At 49.3% G+C, this 23622-nt stretch overlaps 1 protein-coding gene and 1 long non-coding RNA gene across 2 annotated transcripts in view; both read left to right on the top strand.

Annotated features, from left to right (window-relative positions):
- Positions 1–21452, top strand: part of LOC147606097 (uncharacterized) — a 124678-nt gene extending 103226 nt beyond the window's left edge. The window contains exons 8-16 of the mRNA XM_086792845.1: positions 2533–2600; positions 2711–2807; positions 19960–20034; positions 20130–20228; positions 20408–20566; positions 20673–20702; positions 20853–20915; positions 21047–21124; positions 21245–21452. Of these exons, the coding sequence (XP_086648971.1) occupies positions 2533–2600; positions 2711–2807; positions 19960–20034; positions 20130–20228; positions 20408–20566; positions 20673–20702; positions 20853–20915; positions 21047–21124; positions 21245–21331 (756 nt within the window). The 3' untranslated portion in view covers positions 21332–21452. The remainder of the gene's footprint in view (positions 1–2532; positions 2601–2710; positions 2808–19959; positions 20035–20129; positions 20229–20407; positions 20567–20672; positions 20703–20852; positions 20916–21046; positions 21125–21244) is intronic.
- Positions 21453–21656: 204 nt separating this feature from the next.
- LOC147606096 (uncharacterized) lies at positions 21657–22977 on the top strand. The gene is made up of 3 exons (XR_015265099.1): positions 21657–21748; positions 22634–22718; positions 22851–22977. It is a non-coding gene; the product is annotated as an uncharacterized LOC147606096 (long non-coding RNA).
- Positions 22978–23622: the final 645 nt, after the last annotated feature.

The raw sequence follows: 23622 nt of genomic DNA, 5'->3' as shown, positions 1-23622 counted from the left end.
CTGGTCTGTATAAAGATTAGACCAATGCTGCCACCAAGTGATTGCCTCACCTATGAGATGGGGAGCCGCTACGTGGACTCTATCTTGAGAATTTGTGATTTTAGCTAATGGAAAATGAGCAGTAAATTGATGAATAATTTGATTAACTGCTAAATGATCACACTTACTATCATACTTACTGAAATTTGGTTGACTGCGAATGACGGTAGTTGATGCTGTGAATTGTTGGCTGGTGGCACCTGAGGCAGGGGAAGCTGAAGAGAGGTGCTGGTATCTAAGATGAATGGCCTCCTTTTCCCTTTGGTGCTTGAGTAACATACGTTCTCGATCGAGCTCTCGTTGGTGCTCCGAGCAGCAAGTTCAGCTTGGCACCAGTCTTCGTTGATCCTGCTTTGGGCTTCCTCATAGTCCCGTCTTTGTGCTTTTTCTTGTTGTTTTCTTAATTCTGCTTTTGCTTTTTCTTCTCTCCTTCAGGCCTCGTCTTCTCTTCTTTGTTGTTCCATCGAAAGAAGAGGGAGATGTAGTCGGGGACTGCTGGAGGCGGAGGAGGACGTGCTGCTGTTGCCTCCAAGAGTTGGAGACCTTCCATGAGCAGCTGGTTTTGAGCTCTAAGAAGAGCTATGGTGTCTGCTGTAGTCGGAAGAGCAAGGTCTCCGTTGGGGGAGACTTCTTCCGGCTGATGGGTACTCTCCTCTGTAGACATGATGCTGAAGTTGGTGGTCGTGCTGGAACGCAATCTGACCATCCAAGGATGCCCTCATGCTAGGATACGGTGTGTGTGGACAAGCTAAATCTGATACCAATGTAACATGGAGGATCCTGACACACAAATGCTCACACCGTCTTCTGTATCCTAAGTTTCGTGAGTTAGCAATCCACTTTAATGACTTCAAACTTTAAAGAGAGATGAGAACTGTACACCATATGGAGTCTCGAATTACCCACTGAAGGGCCCCCTATCCCGTTACCGAGATAGTATTTGCTTTATTATCTTTAAAGAGACTGACCGTGTGACTACAATAAGCCAAACGCAAGACCTCTGAAGACCAAGTGTTGGGCTGAACTGTACACTGCTGTAGAAACACCAAAGATGTCCAATCTCGAGCCTATGCACTCTTCCCAATGGAATGAGGGAGGGGCTGTTTGGGACTGTTCTAGACTGAGTATGAATGCTGTAACTGTAAATGAATATGAATGTTGCGTTTTACCTTCACCAAGTGGCTGGAGCAAAACGATGATATGATGAATGCTGAAAACTGTATGGATGCAGAAAACGCAAGGTTTACTGATGGCTAAATGCTGAGAACTGTTGTGTTTGTTGATGGAGGGCTGAATGCACAAGCGTTGATGCTCCTCTAGCTGTAGGATGACACGCTTCTCCAAAACGCATAGGGTTGAAGTGAATGCAAGGCTGAAGAGTGATGCGCCTGAATGCTGATTACTGTCTGAATATGATTGAATGAATGAATGATTATGCAAGGACTCTATTTATATGGACACATGGAGCCAGTCGGCTGGCTACTAAGCTGGCCAACTGCTCATGTCCAATCATAAATGCATAAATGTGTATAAAATCTTGAAAATGATGGGAAAAATACTAGAAAATTCCTAGTAAATATCCTGATAAATACTGGATGATATCTGGGGTTCCTGCAATGGTCTAGATGCTATGCATGAATGATGTGCAATATGCAGGATGCTTTCTAATGCAAACCCTAAGGTTTCTACTGACTGTATATGCATGAATGCGTCTCTTTAAGTGGGTTAAGGGACTTAGATTGACTGACTTACTATCGCTGAGAATGACCTACGTAACTCGTGCCTGACTTATCCTGGACTGAGGATTACAATGGGGTCACGGTGTACGACAAATATCATCCCGAATGGAACTAATACTGTTACAATGTTGCACTGATGATGATGAGTCAGTTTGTCACCATGCACTACAGTGCACAGTGCATGTGACACTAAGTGTCCCACACTACTGGGCCACTGTTAATACGGAGTAGTCTCAAGCCTCGAGTTGTTTTGAGGAGATATCCCTCAAACTGATTCATAAAGCCACTCATATAGGCTGCCTATAAACCAAGAGCCAAATATAGCACACGTCTCATAAAATTTAACTAACCCCTCACTTAATATGCATAACCCCTAGGCTATGGTTTACCTAACTTGAAGGTCGTAACCCTAGTTAGCCTTGGGATGCAATGCGCGCATGCGCACGCGGGGGGTGGGGTTGCGGAAGAGAAGAAGGTGAGTTGAAACACATTGAGATGTAAGAAATGGGACAAAAAATGAAGGGAGAGAATGAGAAACGATATTGATGAGAAGAGGGAACAAAAGATACTATCAGCATGCAGATGGGGGTTTTGCAAGGGAAATGGCTGAAACATGTAGTTATGGAAACTCTCTATATGGTTGAAACGTGTTTTGGACTCAACTTTACCCCCCAAATCCACCAATCGGATATTCCCGCCCAAACTATGTTACCTACTGTTTAGAAGCTTTAACATTATTCGAATTATTTTGCAGGTAACAAAATTGAAGGAGGGTAGCCACTCAGATGCTGTTCTTGGTTTAGCTTGGAACAGTGAGTACAGGTACAGCTGAACATCCATAGTACTGTTCTGATTGCTCGACTGCAATGGTACAGTTTATTTATGTCTTCTGCTTACAAATTCCTTCGCCTTGGTTGGTTATGTATGTGCAGAAATGTCTTGGCAAGTGCAAGTGCAGATTCGTCTATCAAAATATGGGATATTGTGACTCAGAAGTGTGAGCATACAATTTGTTCTCATTCTGATAAGGTAGCAGTCATGTTTTGGTATGCGAGTATTGTACAATTAATCACTGGAAATATTGTATTTTTAACTTTCATGATGTGGTCAAGGGCCTGGCAGGCAGTCCATATCCGGCTAGCTTCGTGAGGGCTGTCCTATCAGATGTTTGGATGTGAGCTACACAAGCCTAGCAATGGAGGTCTTTGACCTTGCCAATAAAGCGCTAGAGAGGCAAAAAAGCTCACATTTAACTTGATGGCCAACAGGAAGAAATACCTTGAAGGACTTTAGAGACATTGTATCTTCAAGTTGCTCATACAAGATGTTAACATGACTATGGCATGGAGAATGTTCAAGAAAAGACTCGGTTGTCAGGAAATACTTGCACAACCACAAACACGAGCAGCGTTAGTGCTAGGTTCCAATGGCTAGGAACAAGCTCCGCCTCCCCCCTCCTTCCCTGTTCCGTGCATCCCCTTGCCACCCAACCCACAATCTCTCCTCTTGCCATAGATAGGCCTTTGCCTTGGGGCGTTGATTGCTCCTATCGAAGGCGTGCACGTACTGCACCCTGGTGCATCCCTACCTGTCTGTACACTCAATGTTGTTCAAAAAGAACGAGCTATCGGGTTTGGGGGCAGTCGCTTGGCGAGGTCAAGCGTCTTGTCTAAGGTCACTCTGTCCCCTTAGATGTCAAGTGGGCTTAATATTTGTCATAGTCACTTGAAGGCCGCAAAGATGTCTGTGATGGATGTTTGAATGGTATCCAGTAGATCCTGTCTCCTTGTCCTGTAGCCTCAATAAGCCCTCATGGGGGGGGCACGCCACGTAGGAGAGAGAGAGAGAGAAAAGAAAGAAAGAAAGAAGGATATATTAACGTTTGCAAAAGGCCAAAATTGGCCTTTGAGACAAACAAGTATACAATGATGTTCCTCCAGTCATCAAGAGGAAAATGTGGAGTGAGAATAAAATGTACAAGTATGACAACACGACCATAGGGGACTCAATAGTGGTGTACAAACGAGAGGGTGTGGATGGAGTACTAGGGCTACTAATGCATCTCTATATGCTGAAGGGGTGATACAAGTATGATATGTTATCTACTCCTAACTCCATCCAGTCCCATAGTCTGGGTACAATATGTCATACATCCGATCTGAGGATGCCGTAAATGTCTGGAACATGCGTCCTGGATCAGAGCGAAAATGTGCCAGCTGCTCCTGGACCTCCTGCTGGTGTCGAGACCGGATGGCCGCGATCTCTCTGTGGTGTAGCCGTGGTGTCTGTTAGCCGGCTAGTCTGGGTCGTCGCCTAGCTCGAATCTCCTCCGCTCGCTGAGATGTCACTCCCAATGTGTGTGGCTGGGCTACTGGTGCCAATCTCTGGAAGAAGTCAGTCAACTGGGACTGTCTTCCTCCGCTATGATGTGCGGGTGTCTGAAGTAAGATCTCCCTGTGTCTCTGTAGTGCTAGTAGTAGTCTGCCTAGTTGTCTCTGGTCCGATCTCTCTTAGATCTGTCTAAGTGATGTGATCCCTCTAAAAACCTCAGGATAGCATGCCCTGATCTCCTGCAAAGCACCACACTGGCAAACAAAATGCTCCTTTGTCTCTACCCCCATCTGGCATAATCTGCAAATGCGCTCTGCTCGAGGGATGCGTGCTGCTCTCCCAGTCTCTCGATCTCTAGTTGGTGTGATGAGACCTTTAGTCGCCCAATGGCTACGCTGGCTCCATGTGATAAGTGGACCTCCAAGTATCGTAGTCGCTGGATGAAGCCGTCTGTGGAGGTGCTCAAGAAGTGGTCTCTGTAGTAGAGCATCTTCGTCGGGAGTGGCTGATTGGGAGATAGCCAAGTCTCCTGTATGTGGCCCTGCCAAATGTCATGTCTCATGACTCTGTTCCTCTCTGTCTGAGAGAGGCGTCTGTGTGGTGCAGCTAGGTCATACTGTAAGGGTGGTAATCTGTCAATATCAATCTTGTGTGATGATATCCACTGTACCACCTGGGAGTTCCATGACCAGGTATGTCCCTCCTCAGCAAGCTGTCTGGATGCCTCAAAAGCAGCCCGAGATACCCGATTTAGTGGGAGCTCCCGCATCCTGTGTATAAAAGATATAGTCTGGAACATGGCCTCTACTAACATAGGTGGTACAGCAAACTCCGCTCGAAGGATATCATGTGGTACTGAAGGTTTGCTGCAGATCATCCGTGAGAGCATCAAAATCTGAGGGCGCTCTATCTGTGTCCATGACGATGTAGCCAAACCTGGTGCCCATACTGCTGCTGCTGCTGCTGCATACATCAATGGTGGAGTAACTAGTGTATCAAATAGCCACCCCTTAGTACGGGGCTCCTGGAAGTGTGCCTGGTGACACTGTGGCTAGCTGCTGTGTGCAGTATGTGTGAAAGCTGGGCCGTCAGTACATCGATGGGTGCTGTAGGGTCCATACCAAAGAGGCCATCATGTACTTTTGAATCATAAACGTCTGCAAGCTCCCGGGTAAAGTGGAAGATGGTACGAGATGCCTGAGTGGTCGGGGGTGGCAGATCAAGAGAGCTCCTAAGAGAAAAAGCCAAATAAGTATGGTCCGCACCAATGGGGCTTGTAGGGATAGTGAAAGAGTCTATCAGGTCTGTGCTCTCCCGCGAGCCCAATATGTAGTCCACAGTGCTGCTGCCTCCTGATGATGGGAAACATGTGAGTCTTCCCGATTCTGGCCATTGTGACATCCCGTTATAAATAACGAGATGGTGTTGCCCATAACCTGTACTGTCTGGCCGACTGTCCTCTGACATCCTCGTGGTCCCTGCATCTACATCGTCTAGTGCCTGTAGGATGAGGGGATCTGTGAAGTCGAATGATTCACACTGTCGATTCTGTGTGCGTGCATTGAAGTCCCCCATCAGGAGAACCTCCCCCATGGTCGAATAGTGTAGGATATCTGCGGATAGAGTGGCATATGGAGACTCACTATGAAGGGCCCCTCTCTCCTCTCCTCCTCCAATCTGGTCCTCCATGTGACCTGTGTTGAATCTCGACCCCTTCGGCAGGAAGTAGCATATTGCCAAGTAAACTGTTCTCACCTCTGAGAGCTGTAGGCTAATCCACATGTTGCGTGCCTCTGGGACTCTCGACACCACCCTGATACGTTGGTGTAGTGCTCGTCTGAATAGTATAGCGATCCCACCTGAGCCTCTGGAAGTGCCCTGTCGCATCCCTTGTCTATACACTGATTCCCACTGATTCCCACTGGTACCCTGCTACCCGTGGTAAGCCTCTCTATGGGCTTTCATGTGTCTCTGTCAGAAACATGATGTCCCGGTTCTCCATAACCTCCTCTAGTCTGCCTGGATGTGTCCATTGAGCCCCATTGCAGTTCCAAACTGCTGCATATATCTCCTTGTGCTTCTTGATAATTTCCTGTGTCCCATAGGCCATATGGCGCTATGCCACCATCTTGCCCTCTATGTATACACGGCCGTCTCTGTAATGTGCCTTTTTCCCTTCAGCACGTGCTGCTTTAATTTGTGGCATGCATGATTTCCTATGTTGTCTCTGCATCCAAGTTAGGTCATCATCAAAGTAGATGGAGTCCCCTGGTAGGTTTCTCAGAATAACTCTTTGTCTCATGCAGGTTTGCCTGCTCACTTCGTCTGCGAACTGTAGCATTAGGGCTTTACTTTGGGTGGGGTCCTTGAGTGGGGCTGTCCTCCATATCTTGGTGAATGGAAGTGGTGCATCCTCCGCATGGCCTAATTTTATGCATAAGTTTCGGCTGTCCGCCTCAGGGATGCACCCCTCTGTCTCTGGAATACCTGTCACGTGTATGTTCAGGCGACGGATTCTCCTCATCTTCTCTTCATCTTGTGTGGATTGGACCATGTGCGTGTCCTCTTGTACTTCTTTCTTAATGTTTTTCTTGACCACTTCCACCCATCCTTCTCTTACTGCTTCCATCTTGCCCTCCAGGGTTTTGGTAATCGTCTGGGTGAGCTCCTCCTTCATGGCTTCTTTGTCTGCCTCGAGGATTTCCCCTTCTTCTGGGCGTTCACGCAGTGAAGCTACTTCGCCTTTAAGCTGGGCAATCTCCTCCTGCATTGTTTCCTTTTCTTTCTTCCATGTTTTTGCCTCAGTCTCCAGCTTAGCAATGCGATCGAGGAGGTTCTTCTGGACAGTGTTGAGGTTGCTGTCCGTGGTTTTCTTCAAATCCTTCAGCATCTTTTCGAGCTTTTCCATACGTGCCTCCATGACGTTTCTTTTGTCGTTAATCCTTGTGGGCTGTGACTGTTACTTCAGCAGACGAGGGTTGGTCTCAACATGGTGCTGACCTTCAGGAGAGAAATGAAATGAAATGAAATGTTATATTAACGTCTTCAAAAGGCCATAATGACCTATGAGACCAAAAGTTACATCATGGTGGATCTGATACAATGTCTGGATTAAAAAAACCCAAAAAATGAAAAATAAAGATGATACTACTGGCACCACCTAGAAAATGAAACTGGAACTGGAAGGTAAACAGAAACCCTTATAGGGTGTGAATATAGTGAGGGGACAAAGGGCGGGGTGCAGGCGGGCAAGAGGGCGCACAGGTGGGAGGGAGGGGAGGGAGAGATGCGCAGGAGAGAGAGACGGGGGGAGGGCAGAGAGAGAGAGAGCGAAGGGCAGGCAACGTGAGGGGGGGGCGCAGGTAGGCAGCAGGAGGGGGGGGCGAAGGGCAGGCAGCGGGAGAGAGAGCGAAGAGGGGCGCAGGCAGGCAGCGAGGGGGGGGGGGGCGCAGCGGGCAGCGCGAGAGAGAGAGAGAGAGAGAGAGAGAGAGAGAGAGAGAGAGAGAGAGAGAGAAGGAAAGAAAGAAAGGTTTCATTAACGTCTACAAAAGACCCAATGGGTATATGAGACCCACATGCGTTATAAAAGTTCCATGTGTGTGTGTGTGTGTGGATATGGATGTGGATGTGGAGAGAGAAAAGAAAGAAAGAAAGAAAGATATATTAACGTCTACGAGAGGCCAAAGTCGGCCTATGAGACAAAAAATAATACAACTGTGTTCTTCCGGTCATCGGAAGAAAAGAAACAAAAGAAAAAGTGTGCATGTGTCTGGATACAACTGTGAATCATCATGGATCGGTGGAGCCCATATACAAACAATATAAGGGGGGGTGGGGATGTGGATGGAGTGCTAAGACAAGATGCATCTCTATATGCTGAAGGGGTAGTACAAGCATGCTATGCAGATCTATGTCTAACTCCATCCAGTGCCATAAGAGGGATGTAAGAAAGAAAGATATATTAACGTCTACAAGAGACCAAAGTGGCCTATGAAACAAAAGTACCAATACATCCAAAACTCAAGGAAACTAAATGTCCCGAGTAGAAAATGAAAAGCATAAACTGAAAAACAACTAGCTATAACATGTGGCCAAAGAAGAACTAGTGGCCTGATACAACTGCCAGAAAAAGGCATTTCTGATAAAAGTGTGGAACTAGAAAAATGGTAGGCTATGGGAAGCAGCTGAGATAGACTCATCCCATAATGTCTCGCATAGGTCGATCCAGCATAGACAGGCTGAGGCCGCAGCCCAGCGGGTCGTGGACGCCGTGCTCTACATAACTCTCCAGCTCTGTCTAGGGTGATTCCTCGAGGTGGCTGTGTGGGCTCAGTCGACTCGTGGTCAACAGTGCACGGGGTTGCTGCTGCTCTAAAGAAGTTAGTAAGGGTGGGCTGGCCTGTGTCTTGGACATGTCCCCCTTGTTTGGAGCGTAGGATGTGGTCTCGGTGTCTGCGCAGCTCGAGGAGAAAAAGCCCAAGGCAACGCTGGTCTTAGTAGTCCATCACTCTAGACAATGGCCCAAACCCATCTCGGAAGAGGCAATGAAAGCGCCCCTGGATCTCGTAGTACACTAGGCACAACATATGTAGTGCTCCTCAGTCTCTGGCTCCAGCTGACAGAGCTGGCAAATCCGATCCTCTGGGGCAAGGGAGACGGCTCCATATCGACCGGTCTCTATCCTTAGCTGATGTGAAGACATGCGGATCTGGCCAATAGCACATATGACTCCATGAGAGAGGTGAATGTCCATGTACCTTGGGCGGACAACAAAATCATCAAGGGATAAGTGGAGAAGATGCTCTCGGTAGAAAGTCATCTTCGTCCCTAGTGGCTCAGCCGGTGTGATCCATGTGTGTGCTATGTGTAGCTGAATGATACCCATCCTGATGATCTTGTTGAGCTCATTCTGGCTCAACTCCAGGAAGGGGGAGTCAAGGCTGCACTGTAAAGGTGGAAGGTGGTCCATATGCATACCATGTAGCTGTAACCATGTGCTAGTCTGGGCATACCAACACTCCATGTCGCCCTATGATGCGACGAGTCTAGAGTATCTATGCCTGGAGAGGCTCCATAGCCTATGTATGAAAGGGACCGTCTGGAAGAGGGGCTCGGCTACAATCGGTGGGGCTGCGATCTCTGCCCGGACTATCTCATGTGGTACTGATGATTTACTCCTGATCATGCGGGAGATCATCATTACTAGTGGTCTCTCCATCTGTTCCCACCCATCATAAAACTCCCCTCCACTTGAGGCTGGCTGCTCTGTTGTAGATCCACTCCTCCACCTGTGATAGAGACTTGGCCCCCAAATGGGAGCACTGTACAAAAGCGCTGGTGTAACCAACATGTCAAATAACCAGAGCTTCGTCCGAGGTTCATGAAACTGGATGTGTGCACCCCGGCTCTCCAGGGCTCCGAGTGCAGCATATCCTCTAGTCAATCTGCCCTTCTCGTGGTAAAGTGCGGTCCAGCAAAAGTGACCCCCAGGTAGACATATCTCTTGACTCTCTGTACTGTCTCCCCACCATAGGTGAACTCAGGCAACCAATCGGCCCACTGCTGAGAGGTGTTAAACACCATTACCTTGGTCTTCCCAAGGTTCACTGTAAGGTCCCTATCTTGGCAGAAGGTCCGTATTGCATCCAGGTGTCTCTGCAGCCCCTCTGGTGTATTTGAGATAAGTACAATGTCGTCGGCATAGAGTAATAGAGGGATCAACACTCCTCCCAAGCTAGCTCCAGGTCCTCCTAGTCTGTCAATGTAGTCGGAGATCTCATCAATGTATAGCCCGAAGAGTGTGGGTGATAGCGGGCAACCCTGCTTCACCTCAATAGTGCTGGTGATCTCCTTTGACATCCCTCCCGGAGCCCGGATCCGGCCTCTGACTGACTCATACAATGCTAAGACTCCCCATCTCATCTTAGCGGGCACCCCCATGTCCTGTAGCCTCTGCATCAGCCTCCCTCGTGGTACTGTGTCAAAGGCCTTGCGGAAATCCACAAAGCAACAATATACTCTCATCCCATGAGCTCTGCCCTCCTTGATGATGGCCTGAAGTGTGAAGATGTGATCCAAGGTAGAGTTATCCCCTCCTGAACCCTGCCTGTCCATGTGCCCGATGCTGATGTGTCTCTGCCCATTTGCTCAACTCATGCTCTAGTACTGATCCATAGAGCTTGGCTAGCACGTGGCCAACCAAGATGGTCCTATATATATATATATATGTATATATATATACATATATATACATATACATATACATATACATATATATATACATATATATATACAAAGATATAGATATAGATATAGATATAGATATAGATATACCCCAACCGAACAGTGTACTGGAAAAAGGTGATCTCTGTGGCCTCGGGGGACGCATAAGGATCATGCCACTCGTACTCGCCAGGGTCCCACTGGAGCCGGGCCAAGGGGCGCGCAGCATATGCCCATATGCGCCAATCAGAGTCCACATCTGCAGGGTCTGGATCAATATGCCACTTCCGAGAAGCGGCGGCCACTACCCGTATCCTCTGAAAGATGCACTCTGCAACCAAAGGCGACTCCGCCTCCACTCTCTGAAGTCTGCCCTCATCCTGTATCTCATAGTAGAGGCATCTACCATCCTCAGTGCAAGCTCTGACAGCAATCAAGATCTCCAACTGTGTAAAGGCTCCCATCCACCGTGGGGCCGCTGGCTCGAAAGGTGTGAACCACTCCTCAGTGAGTGCCTCCTAAATGTCATCCCTCATAATCAGCCCCCCTCTGAAGTGACTCAGCCTCTCCGCCTGGATCTCCTCCGAGAGACTGCAAAAGGCCTGCCCATCTCCAAAACTGCGTGCTGGGCCTGCCGCCAATGGTCCCCAGGCTAGACGAGGCCGAGAACCCAGCATATGACCCTGCTCTGTGCGTACCGCGGGGCTCCAGACGAGCGGCTGTCTGGCCCGCTCCTCATCACAAGTGGGAGGTCTCTGAGAAAGCCCCTGTCTCAGTAACTCCCAAGCTCGCAGGATGCTCAAGGCAAATCTGTCCTCCCATCCTCTACTGAGGCCTGTCCTCCTCATCTCTATGAAGATCCACCGTACCCCTTGCTGGGGGAGCTCTAGCCTGCAGCCGCTGAAAAAGAAGCTCCTTCCAAGGCTCAGCGCCTGGAAGCAGCCCCCGAACAATAAGCTTCCCCAACAAGGCTCTACTCTGATCAGCTTGATCTATAATGCCCAAGCCCCCCTGGGCCAGCGGAAGAGTAATAACTGCCCAAGCAACCTTTGCTCGGGCCAGCTGACCATCCCGCCGTGACCAAAGAAGGTTCCTGATCAGCCTCTGTACCTGGCTGATGCAAGAGCTCGAGAAAATCCAGCAAGACGTGATATACCACATAGTCACTAAAACCACCTGATTTGTCACCACCACCCTCCCAACCAAGGAAAGCCGAGCTGTACTCCAATATAGAAGCTTCTTCCGAATGCTCAGAAGAAGCGGGGCAATCTGTTGCTCAGGTGCCAAATCAAGATCCGCACTGCTGAGGAGGAATCCATCTAAAACCCGGGTCTGGGCTCCATGCCGGAGCGGGAGCGCTACTGATCCAAAAAGCCACTGTCTTGCGCCAATTGATCAATGCTCCCGAAGCCACACCAAAAACCTGTAGAGACTGCTTTGCCCTCTGTAGATTGGCCTCCTTGCCATGCAAAAACAATCCCGTGTCATCAGCAAACTCAGAATCAAGCAAGTCCTCACCCCGGACTGGAAGCTGGAGTCCTCTCAAGCCAACCTCCTCTGCTGTCAGATACATGCTCATAGCCTCTACAAAGAAAAGAAAAAGGAACGGAGCGAGAGGGCATCCCTGACGGACTAATCTGGTCAGCTCAAAACTCGACCCCTGTCCTCCTGCCATCAACACCTGGCTACGAGCTGTGGAATATAGAGCCGCCACTCCTCGAATCCAGTCTGGCTCAAAACCCAGGTGAAGCATAGTGCCCTCCAGTAAACCCCAATTGACTCTATCGTATGCCTTCTCAAAATCGAGAAGCATAACGACCAAGTCCTCGTCGAGAAACCTAGCTCGGGCCGTCGCCTCCCAGAAGGTGAAGATGTTGTCAAGGATACTGCGCTCCTTGACAAAGCCTGTCTGGGTAGCATGAATCAAATCCCCAAGGAAGGGCTGGATCCTCAAACTCAAGGCCTTGGCTAGGACCTTGTAAACAGTATTGAGGATCGTAATAGGCCTCCACTGCCGAATATCATCTGACACTCCCTCACCCTTGGGGATAAGAAAGATCAAGCCCTCTGAAAAACTCTATGACATCACCCCAGTGTCCAAAACATGCTGAAAACCCCTGCGGAGGCCTGGCCCCAAAAGGTCCCAATAGCGCATAAAAAAGGCAGGCGTCAAACCGTCCTCCCCAGGGCAACTATGACGCGGGAGGGCCCTCAAAGCCTCAACAAGCTCATCCTCTGAAAGGGGCGCACCCAAAGCTGTGCGCATACGATCTGTGACCCTCCTCTGCACATGGGTCCACACAGTCTGTCTGCAAGCATCACGTGCCTCCGTGGCTGGCTCCGCTGAAAGCAGGTCTCTGTAGAACTCAGTGGCAATAGCTCTAATCTCCTCGGGCTCAGTGGCTAACGATCCGTCCTGCCTCCTAAGTTGGCGTACTCCTGCTCGAGCATGGCGGGGTCCGGTGATCTCAAAAAACTCCCCAGTCACTCTATCACCAAGCTGAGTCCACTGAGAGGCCTGGCGATGATAGTAAAACTCGTGTCTTTGCTCTTCTGCCTCTCGAACCTCCTGACGTGCCTAGCTCAGCTGGGGCGCCACCCACTCACATATGGGCTGCTGCTCCTGAAGGCGCTAGAGCGAAGCAAGGCTACGTCTCAAGCGACGCTCCCGCTCTCGTGTCTCTCCTAGCCGTGTCAAGGCTGTAGCGTGCAAAGAAGAGCTGAGCTCGATGAGCCCCTGGGCACACTCGCCTGCTGTATCCAGGTCAGAGCTCTGGCTATCCTGCCATATCCTCTCAATGTCCTCAAAAAGACTAGGGTCTGTAAGTATCCTCTCTAGGATCCTCAACTGCACGCTGGTCTCCCGTGTCCTCTCCTCAAGAGTCAAAATAACTGGCGCATGGTTTGAGAAAGAGGTGCCAGCGAGAATGCCAACGGACCCACCACGCTCCCTGACCCTGTCGCCCACATCGAAGCGATCAATCCGTGATAAATTAGTCCCTCCCTGTCGGCGATCCGACCGAGAAAAACCAAGACTTTCCTGAGAACGGGAGAGAGCCTCATGCTGCCAGATCCGCAGTGTCATACAAAATCGCTCCCAAGCTGCAAGCTCCGTGCCGTGCACTGTAACATGACTGCCTCCCACCCTATTGGCCGGGTCCTCAAGCATGTTGAAGTCTCCCCCAACACACCAATGTGCGGCCTCAGGCAATGCATCTGTAACAAGGGTCCACAACTCTGCTCTGGCACTAGCATGATTGGGAGCATAGACATTGAGCACACCAATGTGCTCATCGTGCATCCTCAGAATAACATACTGCGCTCTACCAGGCACAATGACCCCGCGATCCACAAACCAGGCATCACCGAACCATATCTCCGAATCCTGCTCTCACTCAAATGGTGCTCTTGCATCATCAAAATATCAATACTGCCCCCAACCAGGCATCTCTGAAGCTCCTGCCTCAAGCAACCACGATAACGTACATAGTGTGTGCCGCCAAGGCCCTGTACATTCCATGAGATGATCCTCATGGATGACCTGCTGAGGTGGAGGCTGTCTCAGCCATACGGCGGGCCTTCGAAAGCGGCTTGGATGGAGAGTAATCCCCATCCGAGCGACTACGAATCTGCCCACCCGGTGTGCTGCAAGAGTCTCGGACCAGGCGCCAGTGGCTGTGTCCCATAGCGACTACCTCCCGCTCGGAGAAAGAATCCTCATGTATGCATACATAGCCAGGGTCTCGCGCTAGGTCTGTCACTATGCGAACCACCAAGTGTCGATTCCTGGAGGCATCCGCACTCCCAGTATCAAAGAAATGTGCCAACTCCCAGAGTCGGCCTACCATGTCTGTAATCTCCAAATCGCTCACATGGTGAGAAAACTCAACTGCCTGTGTCTGCAAAATACTAATAGCAAGATCCAGAGTCCACTCCCGGTTGCTAGTGCCGCAAAGAGGGAAAGAGAAGGCCACCGCTGAATCAAGTGCCTCCTCCCCTCGGGCCGGAAGTATCACCACATGAACTCTGATAGGTGCTAGCTCATGGGGGCCCTCCGCTCCAAATAGGCGTGTAAAGGAGTAGTCGAAAGCCTTCGAGCGCTATCTAGTGTCGAGACTACTCAGCCGACTGCGGATAGAGGATATCCGTGAAGCACGAATCGGCATGGTAGGTCTCCTCTGCGGTACACGAGCAAGGTCGGTGCTTAGTGCCCGGCGAATTGCAGGTGAGTGCCAGGGCACTGCCAGTGCCTCCTGGGGAGCTGAGGCGAGCGGAGGGGGGAGAAGGGGGTGGGGAAGGAGACGCTGAAAATGCGAGAGCGGGAACGGAAGGAGGTGAGGGTGGAAGCGAGGCGGGAGGGGGGGGTGGAGGTGAAGGGGGGGGGCGCTGGCATCTCCTGATCCTCAGTCTGCGCTGGGGTCTCCTCCTGGAGGGGAGCAAAGCTGTTCCTCACTGGAACCCAATGATGCTGAGGCTGTGTCTGTTGTTGCGTCGGTCTCGGGGCATGCTGCTGTGGTTGTCTCCCTCTACGGCGCCCTTGTCCAGGCTGCCAACCAGAGGTCTCTGTGGGCTGAACAGGTGTCCCGGAGGCTGCCTGCCGAGCCGCATCTGTGGACGGGCCATCGGATCGGGGTCTCCTGCGAGGGCAGGCTTTGGCCAGGTGGCCGACCTGCCTGCATATAAAACACTGGTTCGGGAGCCCCGAAAACTCCACTCTCTGATCGATCCATCCCCCCCCATCCTAGGTAACTGAATGACCTTCAGAAGGGAGGAGATGTCAGGAACCAAAACTCTGACCGAAGGCAGGCCCGTTGCTCTAGCCACCACTGAAGCTGCTGTGGGGCCAGTCTCAAGCGCCGAGCCCACCAATGATCCTATCCTGGAGAGGAGCGGAAGGTACTCGCGGCGAAGTCCAGGAAAGCAAACTGTGACATGGAATAGGCGCTCCCTGTTCGGCCGCTGCTGGGTCGAAACCATGCTGCCAATGTCTGAAGAAGGCCCGAGCGCCCCTGATGTCAAGGGGATTCATGGCTAGGACCTGGGCCACGCTCTGGGCTGTCTCAAACTCAATCTGGTAATGGCCGCGGCCCACCAGTAACTGAACGTCCAGGATCTTGCCCACATCTGCAAGAAGGCGGGCCTGGAGAAGATCCCGGATCTCCCCTTTGCTGGGGCGGGTGCCAACTATACGGCAGATGGTGGAATGTGCCTGGAGGCGTTCCACCTCTGCGGCGAGGCTCGCTTCCTCTTCTGGCGAAAGAGAAAGCCTGATGGGGGTATCCTCAAGGGCGGGCGAGGGAGGGGGCTGCGAAAGAGTCCCTCTGAGGTGGGGCGGGAGGCGCCTCCATCAGAGTCTGAAGCTGAGTCGAGGGCGAAGCGGGAAGGGGGGAAGCGCGGAGCGGGGAGGGAAAGACCGAAAGCGAGGGGGGGAGGGGCAGGTGACAGAGGGGGGGAAGGCGAGGGGGAGCGGGGAGGGAGCAGGAGCAGAAGGGCGCGTAGGGGGGGGCGGGAAGGGCGTGAAAGGGGGGCCGGCACGGGGGGGGGGGGGGGGGGACGACGGCGCGAGCAGGCGGGACGAAGGTGCGAGCGGGGGGGGAGGCGAGAGCTTCAGCGACAACTGTAGATCTACTTATCCACTGTGAGGAGGTGTTAAAGATCACGACCTTGGTCTTTCCAAGGTTCACAGTGAGATCCCCGTCCTCGCAAAAGGCTCGTAATGCATCCAAATGCCTCTGCAGCGCCTCTGGTGAATCAGAAATAAGAACAATATCATCTGCATACAAGAGGATCGGTATCAGGGCTCCTGCTAAATGTGCTCCTGGTCCTCCCTGTCTGTCTATATAATCTGAGATCTCGTCAATGTATAGACCAAATAGAGTAGGAGGCAAGGGGCAGCCTTGCATCACCCCAATAGTGCTATGTATGATCTCTGAGTCACCTCCTGGAGCCCGTACTCTGCCTGTGATTGACTCATAGAGTGTAATGATCCTCTGTCTCGGGCTCTGTGTGACAGAGCTGGCATATCCTATCCTCTGGTGCAGCCGCCCTGGGCCCATATTTGGTAGTCTCCACTCTCAGCTGGTGGGACAAGGTGCGGATCTGGCCGATCGCACATCTCACCCCAAAAGATAGGTGTGTGTCCATGTAGCGTGGGCGGATGATGAAACCATCCTCTATCAGGCATAGGAGGTGATCTCTGTAGAAGGCCATCTTCGTCCCCAGTGGACGACTAGGTGAACTCCATGTCCTCTGAGTATCCAGTCTGACAATGTCCTTCCTGATAACCTTGTTCCGCTCTGTGCAGCTGAGAGCAAATGATGGGGCCTCTATGCTGTATTGGAACCGGGGGGGGTGGGGGGGGGGGGGAGGGATTGCCTCCATCTGCATACCGTGCATGCCAAATCAAGTGCCTACCTGTGCATACCAGCACCCTGTATCTCCCTCAAGTGTCAGTTGTCTCAAGGACTCCAGGGCTAGCCGGGGGTATCTATCTAGTGGAAGCTCCCATAGCCTGTGCCAGTATGTCACTGTCTGGAATAGAGTCTCTGTCACTATCGGTGCAGCCCCCATCTCTGCCCGCATAATCTCATGTGGCAGTGATGGCTTACTTCTAATCATGCATGAGATCATCGCCACCAGGGGCCTGTCCATCGGCTTCCACCCATCATATACCTCCTCTGTATCTGTCTCGGCCGACTCTCTCCTCTGTCTCTTGTGGTATAAGCTAGGACCCCAGATGGGGGCACCATACAGTAGTGCAGGTGTAACTAGAGTATCAAACAGCCAAAGCTTCATCCTCGGCTCCTAAAATTGTATCTGTGAGCATTGCCTCTCTAGCGAGCCAAGGGCTGCATATCCCCTCATCAATCTAGCTTTGGCCGCCTTCCGCATCGAGAACTGAGGTCCAGCAAAAGTGATCCCAAGGTATACATATGAGGTAACATACTCCACAGGCTCTCCACTGTATGTAAACTGTACTGTAGATCTACTTATCCACTGTGAGGAGGTGTTAAAGATCATGACCTTGGTCTTTCCAAGGTTCACAGTGAGGTCCCCGTCCTCACAAAAGGCTCGTAATGCATCCAAATGCCTCTGCAGCCCCTCTGGTGAATCAGAAATAAGAACAATATCATCTGCATACAAGAGGATCGGTATCAGGGCTCCTGCTAAATGTGCTCCTGGTCCTCCCTGTCTGTCTATGTAATCTGAGATCTCGTCAATGTATAGACCAAATAGAGTAGGAGACAAGGGGCAGCCCTGCATCACCCCGATAGTGCTATGTATGATCTCTGAGTCACCTCCTGGAGCCCGTACTCTGCCTGTGATTGACTCATAGAGTGTAATGATCCCCCAAAGCATCTCTGCTGGCACTCTCATATCCTGCAGTCTCCTCATCAGTTGGAGTGGTGGCTGCTCGGGGGCACGGTAGAGGGAGGTGGCATAGGTGTGCCAGGTTCTGGGTGAAGTAATCGGAGTCGGTAGGCAATGATCCTGGAAGATCCTCCAGGCCTCCTTACAGTCCCTTCCAAGAAATAGCTGGTATAGCTCCTGCTCAAGCCTGGCTAGGTAGGCTCTCTTCTTTCTCCGTGTGAGACGTCGAAAGATCACTCGTGCCTGCTGGTGAGTGGTGGATCCTAGCGCCATCTCCCGATGTAGACGGGCTCGGGTATCACGACATTCCTCGTCGTACCAGCTATTTTGTGGGACAGTCCCTCCTGGTGATGTAGGGGTGGCTCTAGAGTGTGGGAAGGCGGCTGCAGCAGACTTATGGAGGGTGGCTGAGAGGTGTGTGGTAAGCTCATCAAGTGGGATGTGGGGGTCGAGGTCGGAGAGGATGCGGTAGACGTGATCAGAATAGATGGAAGAGGTCTCTTTGGTGAAGTGGTATCTCGGACGGTGATGGGGCAAAGCAGGTGGTTATATGGTGTATCAGCATGTGAGGGAGAAAGCCAAGTATGCATGGTCAGATGCAACACCGATGGGGCGAGGCGAGATGGTAAACTCCAGAATGAGTGGGATCAAAGAGAGGGATCCCATTAGATAGTCCATTGTACTGGCTCCATGTCCGAAGGGGTAGGAGGTGAAGGAGTTGGGATCTAGGCCATGTGGCCAGGCCATTATAAATGGCTAGCCTATGAGCCCCACTGAGGGCTAAGAGATACTCTCCATAGTCTATGCGGGCTACTGTACTACCACACCTATAAGAGTGGGTTCACAGAGGTAAGACTTTGATTCTCAATAGTACTGTGGAGTGTTTGTGGGCCCACCTATCTACTGCTGGGCGATGGCGACACTCACTCCCCTCTAGGACTGTGAAGCAGCCTTTGTTGAGCGGGTGGAGCTGTAGTTGAATACAGCCTGTGGCAGCAGCGGTGGGGAATCTGTGGGATTACCTATCTGCTGCTGGGCAATGGCAAGACAGACTGGTCAGGGTTTGAACTGCTAGGCACCGGCCTTGAGCTGCTGGGCACCAGCCTTGAGTGCTGGAGAGAGATTAGACAGGGCACCCTCCAATAATATGACCTTGTTCATTTTATAGAGTTGGCCACCCAAGTTTTAATGAGATGTGAACTTACAAGTGTACATTAGCCAATAAAACCTTGCATAATTAAAAATATCCCTTACCACCTACAAAACCTAAAAGAAACACCTATTAGATCTCAAACAGGGTCATGCACACACGCCCACTTGGTCCCCATCCCTATGGACATTCACAGGCAATAAATACGAGGCAAAGTGCACACCAGAATATTCATTCATGCATGCAGGTTATGCCCAGGCAAATACAATTAATGCATAAACACAATTAACTGACAGTTTCCAAGCTTATATTCCATCAATCTAAACTCAGGTATGTGCATACACCACAATGTGCCTCTCCACAGGTATCTACCCAAACATGGGAGTCCACGGCAGTTATATAACCTTATGTGGGCGAGTCCAATCAATCCACATATGTGCACCCAAACATGGATAATCAACATATATCCATGGATTTCGGGGATTATGTCTAAGCTGTTGACAGGTGGAGTCGAATCCCAAGACACCCTATCCTTGGGATTTGAGGCTTGAATGGATGCCCATACGGTTTCAAATGGGCCTAAAGGTTGAGTCAAGGCCAAAAGTTGGTTATGGCTTTTATTATATTGTCCAGTGGATGCCAAGTAGTCATATTCACAAGGTAACGGGTCATGGGAGAGGTTTCCTAGTACTTACCACAATCTACAGAGGTTATTTAGAGAGTCAGTCTCTAGCCCATTCACACAACAATTATTTACCTTCAGTGTCTATTGCCTAGCTTTCTTCTAGCAGATAACTTCCATCTCAACAGTTCTATACAAGTGTGGAGCTTTCAGCCATATGTTGTATCAGAATGTATAATATTGTTCTCTTTGTTATAGTGCAATTTGAGCTTGAGTTTTGTGCTGTGAAAGAGTATACATCCTGTGATTGTTGTCTTGCATATACTGTATGCTGCAGCTTCATACATTCCAACCCCCATAAACAGAAATGATACTGTTCTTTGCAAAACCAGTTCACATCTGCCTTTTCTCTTATAGGAAGTTGCTATTTCACTTCATGTGGATTTTTTCTCATAGGACAATTTCATTGGTACTTTTTTGGTCAGGTGCAAGCTGTCTCATGGAATATGCTTGAGCCCACAGTTCTACTGAGTGGATCTTTTGACCGCACGGTTTCTCTGGTATGTCATATGTAGGGTTCTTTTCTTTTGAGACACTACATGTTTGTAGGGTAGTCTTGTTTTCTGAGTTTCTCTGATAGATGTAATTCATGCAGATGGACATGAGGGCACCAACACACAAAGGCATCAAATGGTCTGTTTCTGCTGATGTGGAATGCCTCGCTTGGGATCCTCATACGGCCCATTCTTTTGTGGTAGGTTTGATAGAGAACCTTGTTCCCCTCTTTTGGCTAAACAGAGGGCTCCGCTTGTGTTTCCTCCTCCCATAGGCTATGCTGTTTTGTAGGAAACTTTCTGTTTCTGGGCGGGCAACTTCGTGCCAAAGGGGTGGGAAAGTATGAACGGAATGCTCAAATTTATTTTGTTGTGATAGGTGAGCTTGGAAGATGGGACGGTTTGTGGTCATGATATACGTATGGTATCTCCTGCATCGGCTTCAGGCAGCCTTGGCAAGGGTAGCAAACCTTTGTTCACCATACATGCGCATGACAAAGCAGTGTGCACGATAACGTACAACATGGCTGCACCTCACGTACTCTCCTCCCCACACAATCAGTTGGCTTTCCTGGAGATAGAAGTAGGAATGCATGCCGAGAATGTAGTACTGGAGCTTATATGTCTCATGTTTTTGTGTGCAGCTGTTGGCCACAGGCTCTACAGACAAAACGGTAACTTTTCCAGAATCTTGTGCATTTAAATTTGGGTGGGTGTGCACGTGTGGGTGTGCTTGTGCATGTGCGTGCTAGAAATAGTTTGAAGCTTAAGGATTGTGTATTGTCAACTCAAGATTGCGTTCTTTGGGCCACCTTGTTTTGTAGGTGAAATTATGGGATATTAAAGATAACCACCCCTCATGCATTTGCTCCAAAAATCCCAAAGTGGTATAGCCTGGACCTCTAATAAACCTTTGCTGGAATTCTGTTTCTTGATTCATCTTGTGCTTTTAGACTGGGCATCCGGCTCCTTACTTACCCTAATTGAGTAAGAGATTTCTGTCTTTTCTGAATGTTAGGGAGCTGTTTTTGCTTCTGCTTTCTGTAAAGACTCACCATTTTTGCTGGCCCTTGGTGGATCCAAAGGGAATCTGGATGTAAGTTTCCAGGCGAACCTTTTAACCACCCTTCTACAATTGCAAACCCTCTTCAATTGACCTCTGAAAGAATGTAGATGATGCTGATGCACTTGTTGAGAACATCTGTTTTGTTTGCAGGTTTGGGATACCATGATGGACGCGGAAGTTATGCGGCGGTTTGGGAAGTTTAGATCGCGTAGACCTCCCTCAAAGCCAAGTGAATAACTTATATAGGTGTGCTTTACCTTGTCAGAAGTCAAACAAACTAACCGTATATGTACATGTAGACACTGTTTCATCATGATAATATGACCTCCTGAGGCCACCTATAGGGATGCCTTTGTTATTTTTGGTCTTCCTTTGGGATTCTTTTTCATTTTAATTTTGTTTCATCATAAATTTGAATGCCCCGTCCCAAAATTACACATTCTTGGATTTTGTTTCGAAGGATGGAAACTAAGGTTCTAACTCATGAGTGTAGCAGAATGAAAACTGTGATGGAGTGTGACATTTCAAACGGTAGAGGCCTCTTTGGAGTGATCAAATGTGCAAGACTTTTAGAAGTGGAAACTGTTTGCAAATTTGTCAATTTTGACACTTCGAGCTTTATCTGAGAGGATGTCAAACATATGAAGAGATGAGGTAAATCAAACACATTCTTTTAAAAATATCCTTTAAAAGAGCTATGCACATGCAGGGATCTCTCTCTGTCTCTCTTTTTCTCTACTTGGGGGCAAGCAGGCTTTCAGTGATTAGATCATATCTTCACACTCCGCCAATATGAGCTTAGCTGATCACATTCTTTTAAGAATATCCTTCAAAAGAGCTATGCACATGCAGGGATCTCTCTCTGTCTCTCTTTTTCTCTACTTGGGGGCAAGCAGGCTTTCAGTGATTAGATCATATCTTCACACTCCGCCAATATGAGCTCAGCTGATCAACTGGTTGACATACGGTGGTGGAAGAAGAGGTCATATGGGCCATGTCTCACTTTAAAAGCAGGTCATTGGCAGAGTGTTTACAGAGCAGGGACTTTTAGAGCTAGTACAAAGCACAATTGAGGAAAACAAGGCTCTCCTCTCTCCCACTCTTTGGGTTAGATGAGCTGGCAGATTTCATTGCAGATTGGGTGGAGACAGTAGGGACTTTTAGAGCTAGTACGAAGCACAATTGAGGAAAACAAGGCTGTCCTCTCCCCCACTCTTTGGGTCAGATGAGCTGGCAGATTCATCGACAGATTGGGTGGAGACAGTAATCTCCGTACTCTTCTATGCAATGATTTAGCACTATTGTAGCACACAGTAGAGGGCTTCTCTAAACACTTGGATGCATTACACTCTTCTTGTTGAGAATGGGACTTGTAGCGTGAATCTTGGAAAGATTCATGGTCTTCCACATGAGCTATGGATTGGTATAAAGACATCTTTACATTTGACTACCAGCAAGTGGGGACAGTAAGTATGCATATACTTGAGCCTAAATTCCATACGAAGGCAAGATTGGCTAAGGATTATGCCTCTTTGGCAGGCCTAGAGGGGCAACACATCAAGGCACATTTCTAACATGTACAAAAAAAGTCAAACTAGCAGCCATCTATGGAGCACCATTTTAGGTAGTTGATCTCACAACTCTTGACAGGAACTTGATGGATAAATTCCAGGTTATGATGCTTTCTTGTCTTATTTGTAGAAAAACATCTGTACATTGCTTTAGTAGAGTTTACAGTCTTGACTTGTGCATACAGATGCCTCATTTCAGCTGGTTGAGTACACTTTCAGGGTGTGACATATTGGGGATGCAATGGAAGGTAAACAATGCCTCGCATGATTTTCCTTGTCTTCACCCATGTACCTAGCATCAGGGTGGTAGACAATGGTTGGTAAGACAAAGAGATGAATGACGATGCATGGCCTCTCCGTAGATGTATTTTCACCTTTTCGATATCTTTGTCAGTCCCATCCAATATTGAGGTAGGAACTCATTGGCAAATATATATTTGTATGATATGGATATTACCCTAGACAGTGCCCACAGATGAGGATTTGTGACATTTATGAGACAGAGACTGAGAAGCACACTATCTTTTGATGTCCAGTGTATTACTAAAGGATGGTTCCACTTGGTTCGCTTCGCAGACTCATGGAGTATGTGGGCTAGAGATGTGTGGCACTTTTGTTACTTCAGATACATAGAATGAAGGGGCAAGGACCATGGCCAAACACTCCTAAGCTGTTTTGGAGAAAATTGGGCAACTTTGAGCTATAGAGTTAGATAGATACTGAGGAAGAGACTCATGGTCACCCACAACTAGAGCAAGCCTTGATAGACCTCCGCCCCAGGGAATCGTCATCATAACCTCTAGATAGTTAGCTACATCTAGCCATGCACAGACTTGTATGAGAATATCTCAGAAGCCCATAGCATCCGACAACCCTGGTTTTTTTGGAATTGCGCCCACTACCAAAGAGGAGATCACAGAGTGCAGAGAGAAAATATGCACATTTTTTTTAGCACAT

The sequence above is a fragment of the Cibotium barometz genome, chromosome 58, assembly GCF_041138505.1.
Source record: "Cibotium barometz isolate CiBa-2024 chromosome 58, ASM4113850v1, whole genome shotgun sequence".
In the NCBI taxonomy this organism is placed as follows: Eukaryota; Viridiplantae; Streptophyta; class Polypodiopsida; order Cyatheales; family Cibotiaceae; genus Cibotium; species Cibotium barometz.
This window is presented reverse-complemented; position numbering and strand designations above follow the sequence as displayed.